Below are 19,504 nucleotides of genomic sequence, written 5' to 3'. Positions count from 1 at the left end.
CCCTTCCCCCCATGTTCTCTAATTATCTCCCCCCATGTCCTCTAATTATCTCCCCCCATGTCCTCTAATTATCTCCCCTGTCCTCTAATCATCTCCCTCCCCCATGTCCTCTAATTATCTCCCCTATGTCCTCTAATTATCTCCCCCATGTCCTCTAATTATCTCCCCCCATGTAATCTATCTCCCCCCATGTCCTCTAATTATCTTCCCCCATGTCCTCTAATTATCTCCCCAATGTCCTCTAATTATCTCCCCCCATGTCCTCTAATTATCTCCCCCATGTCCTCTAATTATCTCCCTATGTCCTCTAATCATCTCCCTCCCCCATGTCCTCTAATTATCTCCCCTATGTCGTCTAATTATCTCCCCCATGTCCTCTAATTATCTCCCCCCATGTTCTCTAATTATCTCCCCCCATGCCCTCTAATTATCTCCCCCATGTCCTCTAATTTTCTCCCCCCCCCCATGTACTCTAATTATCTCCCCCCCCCCATGTCCTCTATCTCCCCCCCCATGTCCTCTAATTATCTCCCCCCATGTACTCTAATTATCTCCCCCCCCATGTCCTCTATCTCCCCCCCATGTCCTCTAATTATCTCCCCCCATGTACTCTATCTCCCCCCCATGTCCTCTATCTCCCCCCGATGTCCTCTAATTATCTCCTCACCCCCCCTGTCCTCTAATTATCTCCCCCCATGTTCTCTAATTATCTCCCCCCATGCCCTCTAATTATCTCCCCCATGTCCTCTAATTATCTACCCCCATGTCCTCTAATTATCTCCCCTCCATGTCCTCTAATTATCTCCCATCCATGTCCTCTAATTATCTCCCCCCATGTCCTCTAATCATCTCCCTTCCCCCCATGTTCTCTAATTATCTCCCCCCATGTCGTCTAATTATCTCCCCTATGTCGTCTAATTATCTCCCCCATGTCCTCTAATTATCTCCCCCCATGCCCTCTAATTATCTCCCCCCATGTACTCTAATTATCTCCCCCCCCATGTCCTCTATCTCCCCCCCCCCCATGTCCTCTAATTATCTCCCCCCATGTACTCTAATTACCTCCCCCCCATGTCCTCTATCTCCCCCCCCCATGTCCTCTAATTATCTCCCCCCCCCCCATGTCCTCTAATTATCTCCCCCCCATGTCCTCTAATTATCTCCCCTATGTCGTCTAATTATCTCCCCCATGTCCTCTAATTATCTCCCCCCATGCCCTCTAATTATCTCCCCCATGTCCTCTAATTATCTCCCCCCCCCATGTCCTCTAATTATCTCCCCCCATGTACTCTAATTATCTCCCCCCCCCCCCCATGTCCTCTATCTCCCCCCCATGTCCTCTAATTATCTCCCCCCATGTACTCTTATTATCTCCCCCCCTATGTCCTCTAATTATCCCCCCCATGTCCTCTAATTATCTCCCCCCCTATGTACTCACTGAGTAGCACATGTGATGTTGTCCCCCATGTCCTCTAATCATCTCCCCTCCATGTCCTCTAATTATCTCCCCTATGTCGTCTAATTATCTCCCCCATGTCCTCTAATTATCTCCCCCCATGTTCTCTAATTATCTCCCCCATGTCCTCTAATTATCTCCCCCCCCCATGTACTCTAATTATCTCCCCCCCCATGTCCTCTATCTCCCCCCCCCATGTCCTCTAATTATCTCCCCCCCATGTCCTCTATCTCCCCCCCCCCACGTCCTCTAATTATCTCCCCCCATGTCCTCTAATCATCTCCCTTCCCCCCATGTCCTCTAATTATCTCCCCCCATGTCCTCTAATTATCTCCCCCCATGTCCTCTAATTATCTCCTCCCCCCCCCCCCCCGTGTACTCACTGAGTGGCACATGTGATGTTGTCCCCCATGTCCTCTAATTATCCCCCCCCCCCCCATGTCCTCTAATTATCTCTCCCTCCCCCCCCCCCCCCCCCCCCCCCATGTACTCACTGAGTGGCACATGTGATGTTGTCCCCCATGTCCTCAGCGTATCTGTTACAGATGAACGCCCTCATCTTGTCCATCTCCCTGCGAAGTTCCCCCACTGTCAGCAGCCACTGAGATATCAATGGCTTGGCCATAGCACCTGCTTCATTCTCTGGACCTGAAACAATTCATGCACTCAATGTTGCACACAAGAAATTAACACTTTGCTAACCTACTCTTTTTGTATTGAGTTTTTAAAAATAGAGAAAGTTGTTATTTCTCATTGAAGTTGGGTCCCCTAGCTATAATCCAGAACAACAAAAACGTAATATCCCGGAACTATATTCTTGGAAGTTATCTTTACAAAGAACATATGTGCAGAACAAGGGATTTTTCTATCTATTGATAAGCACCTTATGTAAAGAAGAATTGAAAGGTCCAACTTGTTGAGTCAGAGAAAATGTGAGTAGTCACCAAAAGGTGACAAGCCGTGTCCCAGCTACCAAGGTTGTTGACCACTTAACACCAGCCTGACCGTAACAAAAACACTTGACACCACTTTACGGGACCAAGTGAACCAGAAGTTGATAGTGGCATTCATACAACACCAGAGGCCAGCACTTCTCAATACTCGTTTGCTCATCCCATTACAAAATTTAATAAACATGTATCATGCAAATGTTACCAGAAAAGTGCCCAAACCCAGCATTCTATAGACTGGCCAAACCCAACATTCTATAGACTGGCCAAACCCAGCATTCTATAGACTGCCCAAACCCAGCATTCTATAGACTGCCCAAACCCAGCATTCTATAGACTGGCCAAACCCAGCATTCTATAGACTGCCCAAACCCAGCATTCTATAGACTGCCCAAACCCAGTATTCTATAGACTGCCCAAACCCAACATTCTATAGACTGCCCAAACCCAGCATTCTATAGACTGCCCAAACCCAGCATTCTATAGACTGCCCAAACCCAGCATTCTATAGACTGGCCAAACCCAACATTCTATAGACTGCCCAAACCCAGCATTCTATAGACTGCCCAAACCCAACATTCTATAGACTGCCCAAACCCAGCATTCTATAGACTGGCCAAACCCAGCATTCTATAGACTGCCCAAACCCAGCATTCTATAGACTGCCCAAACCCAACATTCTATAGACTGCCCAAACCCAGCATTCTATAGACTGCCCAAACCCAGCATTCTATAGACTGCCCAAACCCAGCATTCTATAGACTGGCCAAACCCAACATTCTATAGACTGGCCAAACCCAGCATTCTATAGACTGCCCAAACCCAGCATTCTATAGACTGCCCAAACCCAGCATTCTATAGACTGCCCAAACCCAGCATTCTATAGACTGCCCAAACCCAACATTCTATAGACTGCCCAAACCCAGCATTCTATAGACTGCCCAAACACAGCATTCTATAGACTGCCCAAACCCAACATTCTATAGACTGCCCAAACCCAGCATTCTATAGACTGCCCAAACCCAGCATTCTATAGACTGCCCAAACACAGCATTCTATAGACTGCCCAAACCCAGCATTCTATAGACTGCCCAAACCCAACATTCTATAGACTGCCCAAACCCAGCATTCTATAGACTGCCCAAACCCAGCATTCTATAGACTGCCCAAACACAGCATTCTATAGACTGCCCAAACCCAGCATTCTATAGACTGCCCAAACATAGTCAACTGTATATTGTGCATTCTGTTCAAACTTTCTAGTGCCTGCCCCTTCCTTCCAAAGCTACAACAGCTACCCAAAGTAACAGTAACCAGCAACATACAGATCATATTTCTACAGAAACCAGTAACATATAGATCATGATATTTCTACAGTAACCATTAACATGGGACAGAGTGGTCTAGCAGTAGAGAGCTGGACTGCTAACCCGTAAGTCTCGAGTTCAAATCCGGGTTCTAGACAGTACACCGTCCCAGAGTCCACCCAACTCTGATGGGTACCTAACTCACGTTAGGGAAAGTAAAGGCAGCTGGACATAGTGCTGACCACACTATCTCTTCATATGCCGAGGTCACAGAAACAAGTGAACTCTACTTCACTTGCCCCATAGACCGTCAGATTTGAAAGGGAAACTTTAACCAGTAACATAGAGATCATGATATTTCTACATCACTGTTCTGTAAGCACAAATTAATCAAGACAGTTTTTCAACCCAACACATGTACAGTTCAATGCATAAAAAAACTGACAGTTTAAAAACATTTTAAACTGCTGAACAAAATGAATGAACTGATATACGACATGCCTCTTAAAACAGAAACAGGAATAAAAAATAGTGAATGGCATATTTCTGACCTTTGACCCCCAGTAATAGAGAGATATCGGGATCCTCTCCTCGAGCCCGCTGCTTGACTACGTGCACTAAAGCTTGCAGCTCAGCAAAACAAAAGCCCAGCTGCTGTAGTAGAGTGTGTAGAGACTGGGGAGAGATGCTGGGGTCCTGGGCCTCCTGCTGTCTCAGTTCTTCTTTCAGCTGGAGATTTTCTTCAACTAGGGCTTGATTGTGGAGGCCATGCTGAGGATCCAAACAAGTGAATGTTGGACTGGCATGGAGGGTTAACATGAATCAAACATATGTAGCTGTCAAGTAGGGGATTAGGGTTAAACTACTTTCAATCAAGCAACAAATTCATTTCTCTTATTGACATGAAAACTCAGGGTAAATGTAAAGGTGTGGATATGGATTAGCCTCACCTCTTTCAGTGATTTTTTCATCCTCTCAATAAGTCCCTCTCTTTGGTTCACTTCCTCCTTGAGAGAGTGGACAGCCTCCTCCTCTTGTGCCAGCCTCTCTAGCGCTGACCTCAGATCTGACTGGTGTTTGGTCTCCACTTTTCTCAGCTTCAGGTGGGTCGTCTCTAGCAGCTGGTGATGTAAGACACATGTCAGACAGCTGGACTAGAACAGACAGCTGGACTAGAACAGACAGCTGGACTAGAACATGTCAGACAGCTGGACTAGAACAGACAGCTGGACTAGAACAGACAGCTGGACTAGAACAGACAGCTGGACTAGAACAGACAGCTGGACTAGAACAGACAGCTGGACTAGAACAGACAGCTGGACTAGAACAGACAGCTGGACTAGAACAGACAGCTGGACTAGAACAGACAGCTGGACTAGAACAGACAGCTGGACTAGAACAGACAGCTGGACTAGAACATGTCAGACAGCTGGACTAGAACAGACAGCTGGACTAGAACATGTCAGACAGCTGGACTAGAACATGTCAGACAGCTGGACTAGAACATGTCAGGCAGCTGGACTAGAACATGTCAGACAGCTGGACTAGAACATGTCAGACAGCTGGACTAGAACATGTCAGACAGCTAGACTAGAACATGTCAGACAGCTGGACTAGAACATGTCAGACAGCTGGACTAGAACATGTCAGACAGCTGGACTAGAACATGTCAGACAGCTGGACTAGAACATGTCAGACAGCTGGACTAGAACATGTCAGACAGCTGGACTAGAACATGTCAGACAGCTGGACTAGAACATGTCAGACAGCTGGACTAGAACATGTCAGACAGCTGGACTAGAACATGTCAGACAGCTGGACTAGAACATGTCAGACAGCTGGACTAGAACATGTCAGACAGCTAGACTAGAACATGTCAGACAGCTAGACTAGAACATGTCAGACAGCTGGACTAGAACATGTCAGACAGCTGGACTAGAACATGTCAGACAGCTGGACTAGAACAGACAGCTGGACTAGAACATGTCAGACAGCTGGACTAGAACATGTCAGACAGCTGGACTAGAACATGTCAGACAGCTGGACTAGAACATGTCAGACAGCTGGACTAGAACATGTCAGACAGCTGGACTAGAACATGTCAGACAGCTGGACTAGAACATGTCAGACAGCTGGACTAGAACATGTCAGACAGCTAGACTAGAACATGTCAGACAGCTGGACTAGAACATGTCAGACAGCTGGACTAGAACATGTCAGACAGCTGGACTAGAACAGACAGCTGGACTAGAACATGTCAGACAGCTGGACTAGAACATGTCAGACAGCTGGACTAGAACATGTCAGACAGCTGGACTAGAACATGTCAGACAGCTGGACTAGAACATGTCAGACAGCTGGACTAGAACATGTCAGACAGCTGGACTAGAACATGTCAGACAGCTGGACTAGAACATGTCAGACAGCTGGACTAGAACATGTCAGACAGCTAGACTAGAACATGTCAGACAGCTGGACTAGAACATGTCAGACAGCTGGACTAGAACATGTCAGACAGCTGGACTAGAACAGACAGCTGGACTAGAACATGTCAGACAGCTGGACTAGAACATGTCAGACAGCTGGACTAGAACATGTCAGACAGCTGGACTAGAACATGTCAGACAGCTGGACTAGAACATGTCAGACAGCTGGACTAGAACATGTCAGACAGCTGGACTAGAACATGTCAGACAGCTGGACTAGAACATGTCAGACAGCTAGACTAGAACATGTCAGACAGCTGGACTAGAACATGTCAGACAGCTGGACTAGAACATGTCAGACAGCTGGACTAGAACAGACAGCTGGACTAGAACATGTCAGACAGCTGGACTAGAACATGTCAGACAGCTGGACTAGAACATGTCAGACAGCTGGACTAGAACATGTCAGACAGCTGGACTAGAACATGTCAGACAGCTGGACTAGAACATGTCAGACAGCTGGACTAGAACATGTCAGACAGCTGGACTAGAACATGTCAGACAGCTAGACTAGAACATGTCAGACAGCTGGACTAGAACATGTCAGACAGCTGGACTAGAACATGTCAGACAGCTGGACTAGAACAGACAGCTGGACTAGAACATGTCAGACAGCTGGACTAGAACATGTCAGACAGCTGGACTAGAACATGTCAGACAGCTGGACTAGAACATGTCAGACAGCTGGACTAGAACATGTCAGACAGCTGGACTAGAACAGACAGCTGGACTAGAACATGTCAGACAGCTGGACTAGAACATGTCAGACAGCTGGACTAGAACATGTCAGACAGCTGGACTAGAACATGTCAGACAGCTGGACTAGAACAGACAGCTGGACTAGAACATGTCAGGCAGCTGGACTAGAACATGTCAGACAGCTGGACTAGAACATGTCAGACAGCTAGACTAGAACATGTCAGACAGCTGAACTAGAACATGTCAGACAGCTGAACCAGAACATGTCAGACAGCTAGAATATCTGGGAAGATTGTACCCACCTTCTTAGCCTTCTCTAAATCAGCTGCCAGTCTCTCCTTCTCTAGCTGACATTGTTTCAGTTGGCTCTTGTCAAACTCCAGCTTTTCTTTATCTTCAAATCTCTCAAACTCTTCTTGTATGTTTGTTAACTGAAATTTGGATTAACAAACACCACAGTAGTTTAGGTTTTACATCCACAACTATATGTGGCCCTACCACAACACTGAAGATCTACACATATAAACTGGTATCCTGCATGTAAAAATTAAAACGACTGTGCTGGTGTTTTAAAAACCATCACAGAGTGTAAACAAAACACGGTATTTATATTTGCCCTAACATTATTGCTAGAATGTGTCGTCACACTTTCTGAAACCCTCCTCCAGACTTTCGGAGTATGACGTCATTTATGAATGACTTCTAAACAAAAATAGTGCCTCTTTGGTAAGCGACCGATGAAGTAAACAGAATACAGGTAAGAGGCCTTGCGACTTATAAATGCTAATATTAATTATTGAAATACATCTAAGGAGCAGACCTAGATGAGAATAAGTTTTAATTTCCCCACCCCTCCCCCCAAAAAAACCCACACAAATTGTTTAATAATTTGCATTAGTTTTGGTTGGTAATGTAAAAGATAATGTATTTTTGACGTTTAAAACATACTAATTTTTTTTTCTATAATCTAAATTCTACTTTCAATATTTAGGCCTAATAATAAACATAACTGAATGTTTCAATACTGTGTTATTGAATAAGTAAAGTAGTAGAACGGTTTTAAAAAAATTAGTATACTTTATGGATGTCATCAAAAGTGGATGGAAGGACGGACGGAATGGGAATAAAATCCGAAATTTTTGTGGACATCATAAATGGATGACCCCTAACCTGGCTGTTGAAAGCATAAAATTATAGGCAAAAAGTAGGAAGCCCTGCAGTAAGATGTGGCACTAACATGACTGTACCAGCTGTGGCACTACCATAATGACTGTACCAGCTGTGGCACTACCATAATGACTGTACCAGCTGTGCCACTACCATAATGACTGTACCAGCTGTGGCACTACCATAATGACTGTACCAGCTGTGGCACTACCATAATGACTGTACCAGCTGTGGCACTACCATTATGACTGTACCAGCTGTGGCACTACCATAATGACTGTACCAGCTGTGGCACTAACATGACTGTACCAGCTGTGGCACTACCATAATGACTGTACCAGCTGTGGCACTACCATAATAACTGTACCACCTGTGGCACTACCATAATGACTGTACCAGCTGTGGCACTACCATAATGACTGTACCAGCTGTGGCACTACCATAATGACTGTACCAGCTGTACCTTGATTGTTAGCTCTTGTTCCTTGTCCTCTAGCTCACGTATCCTGAAGTCCCGAGCTGTTAAAATTTTTCTGGCATGGCTCAATTTTTTCTCAAAATTTTCAGTTCTCATCTTAAGGGATGCATTTTCTTCACGCAAGGCGAGGACCTACAGATTTTTGATGTAAGCATAAGATTAGATGAGGATCTACACATTTTTGATGTAAGCATAACATTAGATGAGGACCTACACATTTTTCATGTAAGCATAAGATTAGATGAGGATCTACACATTTTTGATGTAAGCATAAGATTAGATGAGGACCTACACATTTTTGATGTAAGCATAAGATTAGATGAGGACCTACACATTTTTGATGTAAGCATAAGATTAGATGAGGACCTACACATTTTTGATGTAAGCATAAGATTAGATGAGGACCTACACATTTTTGATGTAAGCATAAGATTAGATGAGGACCTACACATTTTTGATGTAAGCATAAGATTAGATGAGAACCTACACATTTTTGATGTAAGCATAAGATTAGATGAGGACCTACACATTTTTGATGTAAGCATAAGATTAGATGAGGACCTACACATTTTTGATGTAAGCATAAGATTAGATGAGGACCTACACATTTTTGATGTAAGCATAAGATTAGATGAGGACCTACACATTTTTGATGTAAGCATAAGATTAGATGAGGATCTACACATTTTTGATGTAAGCATAAGATTAGATGAGGACCTACACATTTTTGATGTAAGCATAAGATTAGATGAGGACCTACACATTTTTGATGTAAGCATAAGATTAGATGAGGACCTACACATTTTTTATGTAAGCATAAGATTAGATGAGGACCTACACATTTTTGATGTAAGCATAAGATTAGATGAGGACCTACACATTTTTGATGTAAGCATAAGATTAGATGAGGACCTACACATTTTTGATGTAAGCATAAGATTAGATGAGGGCCTACACATTTTTGATGTAAGCATAAGATTAGATGAGGACCTACACATTTTTCATGTAAGCATAAGATTAGATGAGGACCTACACATTTTTCATGTAAGCATAAGATTAACTGAGGACCTACACATTTTTGATGTAAGCATAAGATTAGATGAGAACCTACACATTTTTGATGTAAGCATAAGATTAGATGAGGACCTACACATTTTTCATGTAAGCATAAGATTAACTGAGGACCTACACATTTTTGATGTAAGCATAAGATTAGATGAGAACCTACACATTTTTGATGTAAGCATAAGATTAGATGAGGACCTACACATTTTTGATGTAAGCATAAGATTAGATGAGGGCCTACACATTTTTGATGTAAGCATAAGATTAGATGAGGACCTACACATTTTTCATGTAAGCATAAGATTAGATGAGGACCTACACATTTTTCATGTAAGCATAAGATTAACTGAGGACCTACACATTTTTGATGTAAGCATAAGATTAGATGAGAACCTACACATTTTTGATGTAAGCATAAGATTAGATGAGGACCTACACATTTTTTATGTAAGCATAAGATTAGATGAGGACCTACACATTTTTGATGTAAGCATAAGATTAGATGAGGGCCTACACATTTTTGATGTAAGCATAAGATTAGATGAGGACCTACACATTTTTGATGTAAGCATAAGATTAGATGAGGACCTACACATTTTTGATGTAAGCATAAGATTAGATGAGGACCTACACATTTTTGATGTAAGCATAAGATTAGATGAGGACCTACAGATTTTTGATGTAAGCATAAGATTAGATGAGGACCTACACATTTTTGATGTAAGCATAAGATTAGATGAGGATCTACAAATTTTTGATGTAAGCATAAGATTAGATGAGGACCTACAGATTTTTGATGTAAGCATAAGATTAGATGAGGACCTACACATTTTTGATGTAAGCATAAGATTAGATGAGGACCTACACATTTTTCATGTAAGCATAAGATTAGATGAGGACCTACACATTTTTTATGTAAGCATAAGATTAGATGAGGACCTACAGATTTTTGATGTAAGCATAAGATTAGATGAGGACCTACACATTTTTGATGTAAGCATAAGATTAGATGAGGACCTACAGATTTTTGATGTAAGCATAAGATTAGATGAGGACCTACACATTTTTGATGTAAGCATAAGATTAGATGAGGACCTACACATTTTTGATGTAAGCATAAGATTAACTGAGGACCTACACATTTTTGATGTAAGCATAAGATTAGATGAGAACCTACACATTTTTTATGTAAGCATAAGATTAGATGAGGACCTACACATTTTTGATGTAAGCATAAGATTAGATGAGGACCTACACATTTTTGATGTAAGCATAAGATTAGATGAGGACCTACACATTTTTGATGTAAGCATAAGATTAAATGAGGACCTACACATTTTTGATGTAAGCATAAGATTAGATGAGGACCTACACATTTTTGATGTAAGCATAAGATTAGATGAGGACCTACACATTTTTGATGTAAGCATAAGATTAGATGAGGACCTACAGATTTTTGATGTAAGCATAAGATTAGATGAGGACCTACACATTTTTGATGTAAGCATAAGATTAGATGAGGATCTACAAATTTTTTATGTAAGCATAAGATTAGATGAGGACCTACAGATTTTTTATGTAAGCATAAGATTAGATGAGGACCTACACATTTTTGATGTAAGCATAAGATTAGATGAGGACCTACAGATTTTTGATGTAAGCATAAGATTAGATGAGGACCTACACATTTTTGATGTAAGCATAAGATTAGATGAGGACCTACACATTTTTGATGTAAGCATAAGATTAGATGAGGACCTACACATTTTTGATGTAAGCATAAGATTAACTGAGGACCTACACATTTTTGATGTAAGCATAAGATTAGATGAGAACCTACACATTTTTTATGTAAGCATAAGATTAGATGAGGACCTACACATTTTTGATGTAAGCATAAGATTAGATGAGGACCTACAGATTTTTGATGTAAGCATAAGATTAGATGAGGACCTACACATTTTTGATGTAAGCATAAGATTAGATGAGGATCTACAAATTTTTTATGTAAGCATAAGATTAGATGAGGACCTACAGATTTTTTATGTAAGCATAAGATTAGATGAGGACCTACACATTTTTGATGTAAGCATAAGATTAGATGAGGACCTACAGATTTTTGATGTAAGCATAAGATTAGATGAGGACCTACACATTTTTGATGTAAGCATAAGATTAGATGAGGACCTACACATTTTTGATGTAAGCATAAGATTAGATGAGGACCTACACATTTTTGATGTAAGCATAAGATTAACTGAGGACCTACACATTTTTGATGTAAGCATAAGATTAGATGAGAACCTACACATTTTTTATGTAAGCATAAGATTAGATGAGGACCTACACATTTTTGATGTAAGCATAAGATTAGATGAGGACCTACACATTTTTGATGTAAGCATAAGATTAGATGAGAACCTACACATTTTTGATGTAAGCATAAGATTAGATGAGGACCTACACATTTTTGATGTAAGCATAAGATTAGACGAGGACCTACACATTTTTGATGTAAGCATAAGATTAGATGAGGACCTACACATTTTTGATGTAAGCATAAGATTAGATGAGGACCTACAGATTTTTGATGTAAGCATAAGATTAGATGAGGACCTACACATTTTTGATGTAAGCATAAGATTAGATGAGGACCTACACATTTTTGATGTAAGCATAAGATTAGATGAGGACCTACACATTTTTCATGTAAGCATAAGATTAGATGAGGACCTACACATTTTTGATGTAAGCATAAGATTAAATGAGGACCTACACATTTTTGATGTAAGCATAAGATTAGATGAGGACCTACACATTTTTGATGTAAGCATAAGATTAGATGAGGGCCTTCACATTTTTGATGTAAGCATAAGATTAGATGAGGACCTACACATTTTTGATGTAAGCATAAGATTAGATGAGGACCTACACATTTTTGATGTAAGCATAAGATTAGATGAGGACCTACACATTTTTGATGTAAGCATAAGATTAGATGAGGACCTTCACATTTTTGATGTAAGCATAAGATTAGATGAGGACCTACACATTTTTGATGTAAGCATAAGATTAGATGAGGACCTACACATTTTTGATGTAAGCATAAGATTAACTGAGGACCTACAGATTTTTGATGTAAGCATAAGATTAGATGAGGACCTACACATTTTTGATGTAAGCATAAGATTAGATGAGGACCTACAGATTTTTGATGTAAGCATAAGATTAGATGAGGACCTACACATTTTTGATGTAAGCATAAGATTAGATGAGGACCTACACATTTTTCATGTAAGCATAAGATTAACTGAGGACCTTCACATTTTTGATGTAAGCATAAGATTAGATGAGGATCTACACATTTTTGATGTAAGCATAAGATTAACTGAGGACCTACACATTTTTGATGTAAGCATAAGATTAGATGAGAACCTACACATTTTTGATGTAAGCATAAGATTAGATGAGGACCTACACATTTTTAATGTAAGCATAAGATTAGATGAGAACCTACACATTTTTGATGTAAGCATAAGATTAGATGAGGACCTACACATTTTTGATGTAAGCATAAGATTAGATGAGGACCTACACATTTTTGATGTAAGCATAAGATTAGATGAGGACCTACAGATTTTTGATGTAAGCATAAGATTAGATGAGGACCTACACATTTTTGATGTAAGCATAAGATTAGATGAGGACCTACACATTTTTGATGTAAGCATAAGATTAGATGAGGACCTACACATTTTTCATGTAAGCATAAGATTAGATGAGGACCTACACATTTTTGATGTAAGCATAAGATTAAATGAGGACCTACACATTTTTGATGTAAGCATAAGATTAGATGAAGACCTACACATTTTTGATGTAAGCATAAGATTAGATGAGGACCTTCACATTTTTGATGTAAGCATAAGATTAGATGAGGACCTACACATTTTTGATGTAAGCATAAGATTAGATGAGGACCTACACATTTTTGATGTAAGCATAAGATTAGATGAGGACCTACACATTTTTGATGTAAGCATAAGATTAGATGAGGACCTTCACATTTTTGATGTAAGCATAAGATTAGATGAGGACCTACACATTTTTGATGTAAGCATAAGATTAGATGAGGACCTACACATTTTTGATGTAAGCATAAGATTAACTGAGGACCTACAGATTTTTGATGTAAGCATAAGATTAGATGAGGACCTACACATTTTTGATGTAAGCATAAGATTAGATGAGGACCTACAGATTTTTGATGTAAGCATAAGATTAGATGAGGACCTACACATTTTTGATGTAAGCATAAGATTAGATGAGGACCTACACATTTTTCATGTAAGCATAAGATTAACTGAGGACCTTCACATTTTTGATGTAAGCATAAGATTAGATGAGGATCTACACATTTTTGATGTAAGCATAAGATTAACTGAGGACCTACACATTTTTGATGTAAGCATAAGATTAGATGAGAACCTACACATTTTTGATGTAAGCATAAGATTAGATGAGGACCTACACATTTTTGATGTAAGCATAAGATTAGATGAGAACCTACACATTTTTGATGTAAGCATAAGATTAGATGAGGACCTACACATTTTTGATGTAAGCATAAGATTAGATGAGGACCTACACATTTTTGATGTAAGCATAAGATTAGATGAGGACCTACACATTTTTGATGTAAGCATAAGATTAGATGAGGACCTTCACATTTTTGATGTAAGCATAAGATTAGATGAGGACCTACACATTTTTTATGTAAGCATAAGATTAGATGAGGACCTACACATTTTTGATGTAAGCATAAGATTAGATGAGGACCTACACATTTTTGATGTAAGCATAAGATTAGATGAGGATCTACACATTTTTGATGTAAGCATAAGATTAGATGAGGATCAAAAGGTCCAAGAGAGGACCTACAGATTTTTGATTGCTGAATGTGAGTTGATGGAAGAGGTCAAGACTGACCTGCTGTGCGTGGAGCCTGCTCTCCTCCACAGTGGGCAGCTCATCCAAATATCTCTGCAGACTGTCCAGTTTTTTCTTCAGCTCCTGGTGACCAGTCAAAGATTCTTCACATTTTTTCTTCCAGCTTTCTGCCTCAGTGCATTTTTCTCTCAACTGTTCAGCAAATGTAGAACAGATCAATGGTTTCTAGCAAACAACATCAATGGTTTCTAGCAAACAACATCAATGGTTTCTAGCAAACAACATCAATGGTTTCTAGCAAACAACATCAATGGTTTCTAGCAAACAACATCAATGGTTTCTAGCAAACAACATCAATGGTCTCTAGCAAACAACATCAATGGTTTCTAGCAAACAACATCAATGGTTTCTAGAAAACAACATCAATGGTTTCTAGCAAACAACATCAATGGTTTCTAGCAAACAACATCAATGGTTTCTAGCAAACAACATCAATGGTTTCTAGCAAACAACATCAATGGTTTCTAGCAAACAACATCAATGGTTTCTAGCAAACAACATCAATGGTTTCTAGCAAACAACATCAATGGTTTCTAGCAAACAACATCAATGGTTTCTAGCAAACAACATCAATGGAGATACAGTGAGGAGATACAGTGAGGAGATACAGTGAGGAGATACAGTGAGGAGATACAGTGAGGAGATACAGTGAGGAGATACAGTGAGGAGATACAGTGAGGAGATACAGTGAGGAGATACAGTGAGGAGATACAGTGAGGAGATACAGTGAGGAGATACAGGGAGGAGATACATTGAGGAGATATGAATCTCCTAAAGGTTTCATATAAGGTGTGATCCTGTACTAAATGACTTACACTCTTTTGTAGTTCAGAGAATTTCAGCTCCTGTTTCTGTAGCGCTGCATGCAACTGTTCTATTTCATGTTCAGCTGAGCTAAATCATCAAGTTAAAACAAGAGCTGATCAAACATAATTTTAAAATTATAATTGTGTTTTAATGTGCATACAAGTGTTGAGAATTATATTTGTATTTTAATGTGCATACAAGTGTTGAGAATTATACTTGTATTTTAATGTGCATACAAGTGTTGAGAATCATACTTGTATTTTAATGTGTATACAAGTATTGAGAAGCAAATGACGGCCAAGAAGGAATTTACCCTAATTTAGATTCTAGACCATCCACCTCAGTCTGCTTTCTTGCCCTCTCTTCATGCAGTCTTTCTTTTAGGTTAGTATTCTTGTGTTGCATTTCCTGACCACAGCATAAATATACAATGTTATAATAGCAAGAAAATAGATGGAGAACATTGACAAGATAAGAGAACATTGACAAGAAAAGAGAACATTGACAAGAGATGAAGAACATTGACAAGAAAAGAGAACATTGACAAGAGATGGAGAACATTGACAAGAGATGGAGAACATTGACAAGAAAAGAGAACATTGACAAGAGATGGAGAACATTGACAAGAGATGGAGAACATTGACAAGAAAAGAGAACATTGACAAGAGATGGAGAACATTGCCAAGAAAAGAGAACATTGACAAGAGATGGAGAACATTGCCAAGAAAAGAGAACATTGACAAGAGATGGAGAACATTGACAAGAGATGGAGAACATTGACAAGAGATGGAGAACATTGACAAGAAAAGCTTGTGGTGTATAGAAGGGAGGTCACCTGGAGTTTGTGCTTAACAATATCTGTATCATCTTCTTTGGCAATCAAAGCCTGTCTCAAGTTGCTCTCAGAGATTTGATAATCTTCTTCTAGTTCCAGAATTCTGTTCTTTAACCTTTGATGAGAAATTGTAAGTTGGGACCAACACTTAGCTGGGAGAGCAAATGATACAAGCAATAGACTGTAGGTATTCAAGAATCCACTGAACAAGATGCTACTCTAAAGAGAGTTGAGTTACAGTACTTTGTGCAAGCAAGCAAGGAAATCCCACGTGAAGCTATCAGTGGTGTCAGCTTACTTGTCAATGATCATGTTTTTTTCTTTGATAATGCTGTCTGCTGCCCTTCTGACTGGGTCCCATCTACTCTGTGAATCATCCAGATTGAGCTTGGACAAAACTGCTTCAGAGTACTGGGCCTGGCTGCTTGGGTTTTCATAAAGAGCCTAAAAGTAAAAATGGACAGAAACTTTTTAATCTGCTTGGGTTTTCATACAGAGCCTAAAAGTAAAAATGGACAGCAACTTTTTAATCAAGAGCTTAAATTTGAGGGCAACTTTTTTATTACAACCAATTTAAACATAAACAATACTGTCATACCCATACTGCACGTTACTGCAATATTTTATGAACATTCCAACAATGTGTTACAAATGGTGTATTTTTAGACCCGTATCCTTGTTTTCTGAAATTGATTGATGTAAACGATGTCTGTGCTTTAATTTTTGGATCTTATTGTCCCCCCACCGCTACCACCAGAGGCCACAGGGCTTGCTGTATCTAATCCTAGAGTGTACATGAATCCCTCTTAGTGAGTTAGAACACACCTCACCTGACATGTCAGGTACCACCAATGACACTACCACTGGGGCGACAGTTTAACCATCAAAATGACTTCTCCCAACATGTCCCTATAGTAGAGTGCTATTTTAAAAAATGAGGGCCCCATGGTACTCAAGGGGAGGACGTGACACTCTGGGTTACTCAAGGGGAGGACGTGACACTCTGGGTTACTCAAGGGGAGGATGTGACGCTCTGGGTTACTCAAGGGGAGGACGTGACACTCTGGGTTACTCAAGGGGAGGACGTGACACTCTGGGTTACTCAAGGGGAGGACGTGACACTCTGGGTTACTCAAGGGGAGGACATGACACTCTGGGTTATTCAAGGGGAGGACGTGACACTCTGGGTTACTCAAGGGGAGGATGTGACGCTCTGGGTTACTCAAGGGGAGGACGTGACACTCTGGGTTACTCAAGGGGAGGACGTGACACTCTGGGTTACTCAAGGGGAGGACGTGACACTCTGGGTTACTCAAGGGGAGGACATGACACTCTGGGTTATTCAAGGGGAGGACGTGACACTCTGGGTTACTCAAGGGGAGGACGTGACACTCTGGGTTACTCAAGGGGAGGACGTGACACTCTGGGTTACTCAAGGGGAGGACGTGACACTCTGGGTTACTCAAGGGGAGGACGTGACACTCTGGGTTACTCAAGGGGAGGACGTGACACTCTGGGTTACTCAAGGGGAGGACGTGACACTCTGGGTTACTCAAGGAGAGGACGTGACACTCTGGGTTACTCAAGGGGAGGATGTGACACTCTGGGTTACTCAAGGGGAGGACGTGACACTCTGGGTTACTCAAGGGGAGGACGTGACACTCTGGGTTACTCAAGGGGAGGACGTGACACTCTGGGTTACTCAAGGGGAGGACGTGACACTCTGGGTTACTCAACCACCAGGCGTCAGCAGATGTGCCGGGTGTGTTAAATAACATACCTGAGTCAAGTAGGAGTGTAGTGTAGCTAACATACCTGAGTCAAGTAGGAGTGTAGTGTAGCTAACATACCTGAGTCAAGTAGGAGTGGAGTGTAGCTAACATACCTGAGTCAAGTGAGTCAAGTAGGAGTGTAGTGTAGCTAACATACCTGAGTCAAGGAGGAGTGTAGTGTAGCTAACATACCTGAGTCAAGTAGGAGTGGAGTGTAGCTAACATACCTGAGTCAAGTAGGAGTGTAGTGTAGCTAACATACCTGAGTCAAGTAGGAGTGTAGTGTAGTTAACATACCTGAGTCAAGTAGGAGTGTAGTGTAGTTAACATACCTGAGTCAAGTAGGAGTGTAGTGTAGTTAACATACCTGAGTCAAGTAGGAGTGTAGTGTAGTTAACATACCTGAGTCAAGTAGGAGTGTAGTGTAGCTAACATACCTGAGTCAAGTAGGAGTGTAGTGTAGCTAACATACCTGAGTCTCTAGATGCTGATGTAGCAGTTCTTCTTGATGCTGCTGCTGCCAAGACCTGAGGTCATCCTGTGGAACTTTTCCAGTCACATGACCTCCGCCAATATCCTTCCACTGTTCATCAGTTTTCTTAGGGTGATCATAGTACCCCATGATGTTTTGTGTGCTATTTCCTTTCCTGATAAGTCCAGGATGAGTCCTGTTTTCAAACTGAGAGTTTGATACATTTTCCTTATAGTTGGATGGAGAACCTGAGTAATGAGAAATATTTTGTTGACTAGCACTGGACTTGATGCTTCTCTGATGTGAAAAGTCATCATCGTGAGCCGAAAGTCCTTCAGTAAAACTACGTCTGTTTGGTGAAACATTTTTCCCTAAAATTCTCCGTTGAACACCAGCAGAGTCTGTGTATTTTGGGGGGTGTCGTGAGTTGTGGTGTGGCGGATGATTGCTGGAGTAGATGGGACTGCTGTATGATGGCTCCCAGCCTGCCTTCAAGCCATGGATGCTGGAGCCAAAATATAGCTGCTTCCCATCCCATGTTGGCTGTGGATGTAGGTGGGTATGTTGAGATGCCAGTGGGTGCTGTACCACAGGGGAGGGTGTCAGTACCTCCACATCCTCATCCCAGTCTGAAATGAACATTTCACTACTAGAATGCTGCTTGTAGTCATGTACAGAGAAGATCATGTAAATGAAGAGATAGAGAAAGAAAATGTAAAATTCGAACATAGTTATCTAATTTATTTAAAACCCTTATTGTATAACAGATACTTTCCTGTAAAAACACTAGTTTAAAAAAATGTAATAGTTTAAATTGAAAGTGGTGTCACTAGTAGATTCAAGGTTAGGTTTATGGAGGAAGTGTGTGAGCCAATGAATGCCAGACATTTCCATTTCTGTATACTAGCTTCAAATACATACTAGACATGCCATATCTCTACTAGAAATACTAGCTTCAAATACATACTAGACATGCCATATCTCTACTAGAAATACTAGC

The 19,504-nt window shown here is 40.8% G+C and overlaps 1 protein-coding gene across 2 annotated transcripts in view; it reads right to left on the bottom strand.

Annotated features, from left to right (window-relative positions):
* The window catches only part of LOC131939577 (centrosomal protein of 85 kDa), a 29,002-nt gene that overhangs the window by 8,276 nt on the left and 1,222 nt on the right, over positions 1–19,504 (bottom strand). Inside the window, exons 3-13 of one of the 2 annotated variants that reach the window (XM_059297980.1) lie at positions 18,505–19,133; positions 16,559–16,704; positions 16,261–16,375; positions 15,739–15,833; positions 15,434–15,512; positions 14,598–14,750; positions 8,529–8,675; positions 7,201–7,329; positions 4,664–4,834; positions 4,265–4,484; positions 1,951–2,104 (exon numbers count right to left, since the gene is read on the bottom strand). In XM_059297980.1, coding sequence (XP_059153963.1) covers positions 1,951–2,104; positions 4,265–4,484; positions 4,664–4,834; positions 7,201–7,329; positions 8,529–8,675; positions 14,598–14,750; positions 15,434–15,512; positions 15,739–15,833; positions 16,261–16,375; positions 16,559–16,704; positions 18,505–19,133 — 2,038 coding nt within the window. Of the gene's footprint in view, positions 1–1,946; positions 2,105–4,264; positions 4,485–4,663; positions 4,835–7,200; positions 7,330–8,528; positions 8,676–14,597; positions 14,751–15,433; positions 15,513–15,738; positions 15,834–16,260; positions 16,376–16,558; positions 16,705–18,504; positions 19,134–19,504 lie in introns of those variants that run through there. The other variant, XM_059297982.1, reaches the window with a different exon arrangement.

This window comes from Physella acuta, unplaced genomic scaffold (genome assembly GCF_028476545.2).
Source record: "Physella acuta isolate Inbredline_101_S28 unplaced genomic scaffold, ASM2847654v3 ptg000283l, whole genome shotgun sequence".
In the NCBI taxonomy this organism is placed as follows: Eukaryota; Metazoa; Mollusca; class Gastropoda; family Physidae; genus Physella; species Physella acuta.
Note: the sequence above shows the minus strand (reverse complement) of the source record. Positions and strands in the feature narration are given on the sequence as shown.